Genomic DNA, 10,379 nt, shown 5'->3' on the forward strand with positions numbered 1-10,379 from the left:
ACACTACAGTCTGCAGTAAAATATCTGTACAATATGTTTTTATTTTTTTATTTCGTGTATTGCCATTATTACCTCCACCAAGGAGGTTGTTTGCCCGAATCGATTTGTTGGTTGGTTGGTTGGTTTGTCAGCAGGATCACACAGAAACTACTGAACAGGTGATGGACGGATGGACGATGGTTCTCGGCTCAGATCTCGACACATCTGACCTTTGGTGCGGATCCAGGAATTTTTTCTCACTTTTTTAACAATGCAGTATTATAATTATATATTATATTATAAGAAATAATACATTGATCTTGATGAAAAAAAGCCAAGTGTATTTAGGTGTCTGGTGCCCAAATACAAATCATGGCAGATTTAAAGCAGGACTACTGGCCTATTGCATTAAAGGAGACTGTGCCATTCTAGTTGTACAGGTGACAGCAAATATAAGACCAAGTTAGGATTGCATTAGTCTGACACAGATTTCCCCAAAATACCAGTAGTTATCGACATGATTGCAACAGAGGCTGAGATATGCTGATGTTTTTTTCCTTGTGTTGAGCTCAAAAAACAAACTCCATGCCCCCAATTCGTAACACGGGCTTTGTAGTAGCTTATGAAAAAGTGACTTCTCACTTGATTTATAACTTCAGCAAACAGTTTGCTAGTTAATTTATGATCTCATTCTCTAGTTTCGAGTCTTCTTCGATGTTCGATAGCATGATGTTCAGTTTGTAAATGATCGTCCCATTTAGTGTAAATAGACGATAAAACGGTAGCTCTAGGACGAAAATAAAAAGATGGAGGCAGCCATAATGCCAAACCTCGAGGCTTCAAAGTGGTAAACCATTGGGTGATGTCACTGTGGGTTTCTACTTTGTTGCTACATGTAGAGTAATTGGTTAATTTATTTTATTGATTACACAACTCTCAGTTGTGATCTATAAAGTTTAACGCTGGTGAAACATTTCAGAACAACAGACAAACACCTGTGTCATCGGTAGCCGCTTTATAGTAGTTATCAGCACAGATAACAGAAGACACAACTTTTTTTTCCAAACAATTGTGTGTCTGTTTGAGCTCCACGGAGCAATCTGGGTCAGCCGTGTTGTTTTCCTCCATGTGTCTGCGTTTCAGCCTGAGGTATGAAGTCGCCGAGCTGCCTTCCTGACAGTGGGGCTGATATATGGAGCTCTATTACCATCATTCATAACCCCAGCACGCTAATTACAACCACAGGCTCGCAATGAGCACTGCTGCTTTGAACCAGGCACTTTATGACAGCATGACGGGATCTAGTGTGTGTGTGTGTGTGTGTGTGTGTGTGTGTGTGTGTGTGTGTGTGTGTGTGTGTGTGGGATAGGAGCATAAGTAGCTGAGTGAAGATTGACACCCCTGCCCCACCTCCCACCGGTCGGATGACTTGACCTCAGACCCTCCATCTCCACAGCCGGAGAGATTAAAAAGCAAAAGAATGACCAGAGGAGGAGGAGGAGAATTCAGTCACAAGACGCCCCATCATTTCACATATTTGGCGTGTCAACATTCACATGCACACATCACTTTAACACTGAATATAAAGGGGGAGACTTGATGCTGGAAGTCAGAGCAGCTCTGCTGAGATAAGAATCGATGCTCACACTGATATTTACATTACTGAGCGGCAGAAATGTCAAAAAGCCTCCTCTGGTCATACATTCCTCGCAGCCACACACAGCTGGGATGCTGTTTTGCAGGTCGCCTTGGAGACGGCGGGGAATGGGAGAGCGATGGCGGGGAAGAGGGAGGCGAAGCCGAGAGGGAGCGTGAGCTCCCCTTTCATCAGGTCACACACACACACACACACACTGACAACCGTTCAGCGAGTTCCCCTCCAAACCATGAAAACATGAAAATCTTGATCTTTCTACTCGGCTTTTGTCTCTCGTACCGTCCTGCTGTGGTGATGAAGGACAGTGTCTCTTTGTTAAGTAAATATGGGAGAAGTTTTTATGGGTTTCTAGCAGTTATAAGATTATATAACTTTTAGAAATTAAACCTCATTTCTCTGCACTCCGGGAACCAAGACACATTTAACCTACTGCACTTCTCTTATCTTCTTTTTTAGCTTCTAATGTGTCGCATCTCTGTGTGATTTTGTGCATTGAGCTCGTTGTTATTTATGATTTGTTCAGTTTAAAAATGAAATGTGGTTTTGTTGGATCAAACTCTAAATTTGTAGACTGCTACTTTTGTGCATGAACCTAAAAGAAATAACTATTTTTTGTGGAAAGAAAAAGTTCTGTCATTTTATTTTTATTTTTCATCACTACACAGTAAAAAAATGAATTTAAAAAAATATGTCTGACCCGGTCTTGACACCTCACTGATGCAGAGGAACATTGTTCTTGCCCCACAGCCCTTTCAGCGACCTTTGAACCCTCACCCTTCGGACACAAAAGTCAATGTCTCACCACCGTTTTCAGATTTGTTACAATCTGACTGCGCCAGGGAACAGGATGATTCCTGCAATATCATTTTTGTTGTTGTTGTCCTATAATCATTGATAAGCACTGATCAAATACAATTTTAAAGTTTTAGACCGTGATCAGTGAGCTGGTGCAATAAACTGACGAGTCTGTCGTTCACAGCTCTGTGATGCCATCTAGTGCTGTTATGTTGCATGAGTGAGGGGTTTTAAAAAAAATGTGTGGCAGCAGTACAATAGAATATATATATGTATATTTAAGTCTGTCAATAAAATTATTACATTTCTGTGAAATCATTGTCCAAACATATTTTATAATAATGAAGGGAAGTCGATCTCAAACTATCTTAACTGCTGCAGGTTATTTCTGTTTCTACTTTTCATGAAATGATGCACGAGAAACAAAAATATTAAATATATTATTATTATAATATTATATAATATTAAATATTGTCAAAAAGCAAATGAAAAATATCCAGTAGTTTTCTGTTCTGCATGACCTTTGACCTCCATGTCAAGGTGACAAAGAGACTGTGTTATTGTGCTCTCAAGAGTAAATTATAACTTTATTTTTTGTTTTTGTTTTTTGTTTTCAGAATAAAAGCACAGAGTTAAAGAGTCTGAAAAGTACGGAAGCCTTAAATGGTCATAGGGTCGAACAGATTATTTCCTGCGTGTTTCTGTGATAACGAGTTAAATTTGATTTGTTTTCTTGAGATCACAAGTTTTTTTTTTTATGTCAAAACAAAGATAAGGAGATCATTTTCTTGAGATCTTGAGAAAAATGTTAAACTAATAACTTTAAACTCGTTCTCATGTGAAAACGGAGGACATAATGTTTGACCCACGGCTGTTTAGGGCTTCTGTAGAAAAGTAACGTCACCTCAGTTTCACCCATGGATGTATTATATAACTTATAATAGTCTATAATAATGATAATAATAATAATAATAATAATAATAATAATAATGGTCTTATAATAGATCCATGGTTTCACCCTGAAGTTGCCAGACCCAAATAATGATGGATGTTATGACTGAATAATAAGAATTTAATAAATCTAACACATCTAAGCTGAAACAACAGGTTGATACAAGCCTTGTTAGTTAAAAACTGACAATTCATCCCCACCAGAACTTTATTTGTAGAGATAAAACAACCTAAAGACAAACACACTGTAAAATGAGTTTCTGCTCCTCAGGGTCAGTGCTCAAAACCCGCACATGCGCAGACCGCCGCCGCTGACACCGGTAGTGACGTTAAAATGGCGTCCTCCGCCGCCCGGCTTACTACACGCTGGTTATCAGCATCGGCTTCTTCTGGGCACCGTAGCGGTGTTTTTCTGAATGTCTCCTCCGGACACAGAGGAGTTTATTCGGCGACGGTATCGCAGACGCACCGGGGAGGGGCAGCGGTCAGCCTGAGCTGCTGGACGCACCGCAATGACGTGACATTGAGGGGACTGACAGGTGAGACAGCTAGCTAGCTGTTAGCATAGCATCCTGAAAGTTTCTTACATCAGCTGCTCGCTGTCAGTGTTCACGACACGACGACCGTCTGTTGAAGGGAATAAAGCTCAGTGGGGTTCAACAAGCTAGCTGAATGCTATCATAGTTAGCCTCCGTCTGATTCAGCTGCTCTCTGTAAATGTTTTGCATTATTACATCAGTAAGTGCAACAACAGTGACCTTGTCTTCACAGCACCTTTATGCTCGCATCGTTTGTTTGTCTCGTCATGTTGTTGTTGGGTTATTTTTTGCATGTAGTCCAGATTCATCCTCAGTCATGTAGCTGCATGATTTAATAAACATGCAACTGTCTTGAATGAATGTACTGTCAGGGGATTGTAAAGCAACCATGTCGATATAATCAGAAACTGTAGAAATAGTAGAACAAAACAACAGTTCTGAAGTCCTGACTTTACTTTTCCTCCTTTCCATCCTCTCAAATATTTACTTGGTGCTTTGCAGTATGGGGTGTGATTTACAAAATAGTGTGTGGTGATCATAAAAATCTGATGCATTCCTGCTCAAAATAAGCGTGCAACACTAAATTGAGCCATTCTTCTGAGACAGTTTATTTTAGAAAGTCTGTGTTAAACGGACAATGACAAATGTTGTGCTAAGGCTGCAAAGGATACAGGAGCGAGAGGGTCAAAGGTCATGGTGCACTGTCATGATGAAGTAGTGTGTCCCAGCTGTCTGCATACTGCAGGCAACAGTGTGTACTTTGTAAGGGCAGCTGCAGTATGTACTCAAAGTAAAAAGAAGCCGTATGCGATTCAGAACGCACACATCATTTTGTGTTTCTTGCCGACAATTAGGAGCCTTGTTGATGATTCACAGTAAAATGCTATATGCTTATTTGTTGCACAAAAACTTAATAGTCCTGCTCTGGTTCTTTTCTCTGCAGGCACAAAATGTCCCGATGGCACTACCCGCCACTCTTTCCACACCAGCAGCAGGTTTGCAAACAAGCAGGACTTCTATGGAGTCCTGGGTGTCGCCCGCACCGCCACACAGAAGGACATCAAGAAAGCTTACTACCAGGTCAGCATTACATTTTGCTGCATCACACTGTTGTGAAAAAATGGTTTAAATCGGATGCCTCCTCGTTCTCTGCCCTCATCTTTCTTCCTACTTTTTGTTTGTCTCCAGTTGGCAAAGAAGTACCACCCAGACACCAACCCAGACGACCCAGAGGCCAAAGAGAAGTTTGCCAAGCTGGCTGAAGCCTACGAGGTACAAAACCGATTACATGGAAGCGTCAGAGATAATTTAGTCCCCTCTCCAGTTATTGTTATAGCTGTTTGTGTGTGAAGGTCCTGAGTGACGAGGTGAAGAGGAAGCAGTATGACACGTACGGAGCGGCGGGCTTCGACCCAAACCGTGCTGGGGCGAGCCAGCAGCAGTACTACAGGGCAGGGGGGACCAATATAGACCCTGAGGAGCTCTTCAGGAAGATCTTTGGAGAATTTACAGGAGGAATGCACTTTGGGAACATCAACAACATGTTTGAACAGAGGCCCGAGGTCAGAACTCCCATCGCTGTAGCATCAGCATGTCTTGATATTATACATTAAACCATTATTTTATATGAAGGGGTTTATTTTGCTGTTTTTATTTATTGTTATTTACATTAAGAATCAGTGAAACAGACATGCACAGAATGTAACTGGTCATTGAGTTTTGAGTGACATATGTGTTTTCCCACAGTTTGTGATGGAGCTTTCGTTTTCTGAGGCAGCGAAGGGCGCAAATAAGGAGCTGAGTGTGAACATTGATGACGCCTGCCCGAGGTGTGATGGAAAGGGCAGCGAGCCGGGCACCAAGGTGTCTCAGTGTCACTACTGCAACGGAACTGGCATGGTGAGTTTCAGACTGACAGGCAGCAGCAGGGCCCTTAAACTTGTAGCGCTATCGTCAAGCTCAGTCAGTTTTCTGGAAGGATTTCACTGTACTGTATCACTGTGCTATTAGTCAGCCACATTACTGACTGTGTCGCTCCCTGCAGGAGTCTATCAGCACGGGTCCTTTCATGATGCGCAGCGCCTGTCGACGCTGTGGTGGGAAGGGATCAATCATTACTACGCCCTGCGCACTGTGTCGAGGCTCAGGTCAGACCAAGAAGAGGCAGACGGTCAATGTACCTGTACCTGCTGGTAGGTTCCCACAAGTGACTGATATAAGATGAGTCAAATTCAGATCTGTTTGAACAAGAACAATATATAGATCTCTGGCATGTCTCAGTATATTTGAACAAGAAGTTTTTAACTGGTTATGAAACAGTCTCTTCCAAAACAAATCCATGTGCCAGCCAGATCAAGGTCTTTATGACGGGAGGCTGTGGTGTTCATACCCTTTTTGTCCACAGGGGCCGCCACAATCATCAAAAAATGAAAGATACTTGTAGGAGTTTAGGCTTAACGTGTCAGCAAAACGTTGTTAGCAGCAGTTTTTGTCTCTTTTTTCCATCATTGTATTATCGATGTCCGTTTGTCTTTCTAAATATAACGTTAAACAATATGATATGATAATATTCTGTCACTGTACAAACTCAAATACTCCAGCATCATAACCGATACTCTGAGTTCATGTTTGTCAATGATGGTACATACGATGATCAACGTGTGTGTCTCTGTCATCGTTTCCAAAATCGTCCAAACGTAAATGAAAGACCAAAACGCAACAAGGCAAGGCTTTGATCTTGTGTCGAGTGTGAGTCTGTTTAAACCTGCTTTGATTGTTGACTCTGATTTGAAATAACTGCTACATTATGACCTGTAGGCATAAATACTGATTTTTATGACATTCTCTCACAGGAGTGGAAAACGGTCAGACAGTGCGCATGTCAGTAGGAAGCAAAGAAATCCTCATTACATTCAGGGTGAGTTTTTTTTTCTGTGTTTTTGAAGCATTTAAGGAGTTCTACCGATGTACTGGAGTAATATAAGAGTTTGAAATGTTGTATCTGATGTGTCTCTGAACAGGTCCAGAGGAGCCCGGTGTTCAAGCGGGATGGAATCAACATCCACTCAGACGTGTTCATCTCAATAGCTCAGGCCATCCTGGGGGGCACAGCCACAGCACAGGGCCTCTATCAAAGCATCAGTATAGTGGTGAGTAAGAAGAAGAGCAGCACCGTATAGAGAACATTCAGCGTCAGGCCTCACTTTCCCCTCACAGTTATAAAGCTGGTGTTGAGGCTACACTGCTCACTGATTCTGGGTCGCAACAACAATTCAATATTCTTGTATTTAAGGTGCTGAAATTTCAGTTTTAGTTTCAGTAGAGCAAATTCCTGTTGTCTGCTCTGTGTTTCTAAGTAAGCTGTGTTTTCAGATTCCTCCCAGCTGCCAGGCTGATCAGGTGATCCGGCTGCAGGGGAAAGGCATTCGGAGGATGAACAGCTACAGCTACGGAGATCACTACGTCCACATCAAGATCAGAGTGCCAAAGTAAGACCCACATAGATATTGTAAGACCCACATACTGATTCTAATCCAGATTCAGTTTATTTCATTAAATAGTTTCTGGTCTGTTCCTGCAGGAAGTTAACACGTAGGCAGCGCTCTCTGTTGCTGACTTACGCTGAAGAGGAGACGGATGTTCAGGGGACTGTCACCGGAGTCGATCCTTCTGCAGGTGAGAGCTACACATACAGTTGAACATCACTCCAACGTAGTATGCAGACAGACACGTAGAAACAGATGGTCAGTCAGTGCCCGTGCACCGCAGCGGTGTCAGTAGTTGAGCTAATGCAATGTGCATTTGTGTCCAGGAGGGGGCAGCAGCACTTCAGGGTCTGGTTCGAAGTCGACCAGCTCAGAGGAGGGACAGGACAAGCAGCAGCAGCAGCAGCAGGAGAAGGAAGAAGGAGGCTTCTTCTCTAAACTAAAGAAATTATTCAGCTGACACTCAGGCTGCAGGTGGGAGCTTCTTTCCTGGCACACTGATATGTTGAAAACATAAACATTACATTCAGCAGTACTGTACCAATAATACACTCGGTACCATCTCTGCAGTTACATCTCCGGTCAAGTGATTTACTTTCAGAGCACATTTAAAAACAAATGTTAAGGAATGTCCTCGTAGAGCTCTGTACCTACACAAAGTTATGTCCTTGATACTGTTACGGGGAATTTTAGTGTTTTATTGTGAGAATTGTTCATATTCTACAATTTTATTTAGATGTTGACTTTTTTTGAGCCTGGCTCATGTATTTATTAGAGTCAAAATCTTTACATTGGACTGTTTTCAGCCAGGAACATGCTGCAAAATAACAGGATCTAGTGTTCCTCCACCAAAATTGTATTCCTGTCTGTAGCCAAAAATACATTATAGCAGTTCCACTGATGTTAAAGATATCAGAAAAAGTGAGATTTACTATCTTGGTGGATAATTCAACTTTTCTTGTTGGGTGTTGGACTGAGAGACTGTCCTTGACCTGGCTACAGCCCTCTCTCCCCATGAGAAACCGCTCTAGTTATATGTCAAACTGAACTTGCTTTCTTCCCTCTCCAGGTGGAAAACAACGGTAAACATGCTAAAGCAAGAAAAGAAAACCAGCGACTGGGCCTCCACGCTGTCTGCCCCTGCTGTGGGGGATTGAGTTGGAGGAGGAGGAAGAAGAGAGGCAGAGTGGTGTTTGTGTTGACACAGTCACACATTGTTGAAGCCGCGGTTGGCAAACGGGCCACGACGACGCCAGGTCCACCCACACACACGTACTGACCCGACACCGCAGACAGGTGCTGAGCTGAGAAACTCAAGGACTGCTGGATGAGGAACAAGATGACGACTACAGAGGACTGTTGTTACTGTGGTGGAGTAACTCTCCTGCCTGCGTTCTGTGTTTGAAACCACACTCCTCGTTGAGTCACAAAGTGCTCTACAGACAGTAACTCTCTATTTAATGAAACCAAGTAAAAGAAAAAAAGAAAGAAAAGTCAGACAAGAATCAAAGGTCAACTTACAAAATAAAAAGAAAGGATGACCGCCCTTGTAGCACCCAATGATGTAGTCATTTTGTGAAAAACGACCAGATCTGAAAATGTCATAAAATGTCTTGACTGATAGTTTTAACATTTTTATCGATAATGCAGGACCTTTTTCAAGTTGGTTATTTAAAAAAAACCTGTACCAAATGTACTAATTTAGACAGATTTTGTAGTTTTAAATGTAAAAAGGTTTAAATTATCAGTAAAAATGCTATCAGTATCATCTGAATGGGACACTGTTATGACCAGCACCTCATTTTTTGGTATATAGTCACTATACAACTCAGTTTAAAGAATAAAACAGACACATTGGATGATAACTGAAACAAAGTTTTTATGGGTTTTAGGAAAAATACGACAGATAATTTAGTGTTTATACTCAAATTTAAGACTCGCTGGTTATTAAAACTTCCAAACATCTGTTCGTGTGAAATGTTACAGCCATAAATATAGGGAATTTGTCTCACTGATACTTTGTTGTTGTTGTGTGTGACAATAAAACTGTGCAAAAATAAAATTCTGAAGCTTTGAAAATATGTTTTACTGTCATTCAGCGTTGTCATTTATGCTGTACCACTACAAGTCAACAGTAGATGGCGGTGTGAGTCAGTAATAAGTCACAAAAGTCACGCTTCGCCCTCTCAGTGCTTCTCCAACACTTTCTTCAAAGCTCACACTCTCCAGCCCTCTGACCTCCACCCACTTCATCACTTTGTGCTGCGTCTGAACAGAATCTTTGTGCGGGTCATCGAGAACATTCGCTGCAGACGGGGGGTTTTTCCAACCGTGCCCAGACTCAGAGTGGTCAGTCTCCACAAACAGGACTTGCGGTGCCTCACACAGGAGAGTTATGATTAAATATGAAGTCACCGTTACATATGGAACAGGCCAGTGGCTGTGTCTTGCATACATTATGGTTACATAATCCAAAACTCTTGGATTATGTAACCATAATAACATAATCACATTATGTTTAAGGACCCTCTGCTGTCTGATAGATGTCAAGATCTTCCGGTTGATACTGCATTTTGACAGAAACCTTCATCACATTAGAGGAATGGAGGACATCATCTAATCTTCATGTGTGCTTCAGCTCAATTTTCTATAATCTCAACATCTCTTTATACGTATTATTTACATGTTTGAACAAAAGGAAAACAGGATCCATATGTTCAGAACTGCTTACATTAAGGACTGAAGACTAACATCATGCTTTTGTCTTTAGTAGGAGAGGGTAACATCTGCATGTGTTTCAGGGTCAGATCACCATTTTTCATTGGCTGGTATGATATTGTGGCTATGTGGCTACTTCTGCCTCTTTTCTGGCACGATGCTATGACACACGTTAAAGTTAAGGACGTTCACGTATAACTATTTTCTGTGAACATCGTTCCGTCTGATTAAAATTTGAAAATAAGAATGAAGTAA

At 41.7% G+C, this 10,379-nt stretch overlaps 1 protein-coding gene across 4 annotated transcripts; it reads left to right on the forward strand.

Annotated features, from left to right (window-relative positions):
- Positions 1-3,710: 3,710 nt before the first annotated feature.
- Positions 3,711-8,864, forward strand: LOC141019533 (dnaJ homolog subfamily A member 3, mitochondrial-like). 4 transcript variants are annotated; one of them, XM_073494864.1, is made up of 12 exons: positions 3,717-3,921; positions 4,865-5,001; positions 5,110-5,193; positions 5,274-5,483; positions 5,668-5,820; positions 5,966-6,113; positions 6,774-6,838; positions 6,942-7,070; positions 7,294-7,409; positions 7,502-7,596; positions 7,733-7,880; positions 8,476-8,864. In XM_073494864.1, the coding sequence occupies exons 1-11, from the start codon at positions 3,717-3,719 to the stop codon at positions 7,864-7,866; spliced, it is 1,476 nt and encodes a 491-aa protein (XP_073350965.1). In that variant the 3' UTR covers positions 7,867-7,880; positions 8,476-8,864. The 4 variants fall into 4 exon arrangements, with proteins under 4 accessions (XP_073318900.1, XP_073350965.1, XP_073318208.1 ...); XM_073462799.1 differs by lacking the exon at positions 7,733-7,880 and having other exon boundaries at positions 3,711-3,921; XM_073462107.1 differs by lacking the exon at positions 8,476-8,864 and having other exon boundaries at positions 7,733-7,884.
- Positions 8,865-10,379: the final 1,515 nt, after the last annotated feature.

The sequence above is a fragment of the Pagrus major genome, chromosome 1, assembly GCF_040436345.1.
Source record: "Pagrus major chromosome 1, Pma_NU_1.0".
NCBI lineage: Eukaryota > Metazoa > Chordata > Actinopteri > Spariformes > Sparidae > Pagrus > Pagrus major.

Coding starts and splice junctions, on each gene's coding strand:
- LOC141019533 (XM_073494864.1), top strand. CDS start 3,717: ATGGCGTCCTCCGCCGCCCGGCTTACTACACGCTGGTTATCAGCATCG. Junction 5,002..5,109: donor TCAAGAAAGCTTACTACCAG/GTCAGCATTACA, acceptor GTTTGTCTCCAG/TTGGCAAAGAAGTACCACCC. Junction 5,821..5,965: donor ACTGCAACGGAACTGGCATG/GTGAGTTTCAGA, acceptor CGCTCCCTGCAG/GAGTCTATCAGCACGGGTCC.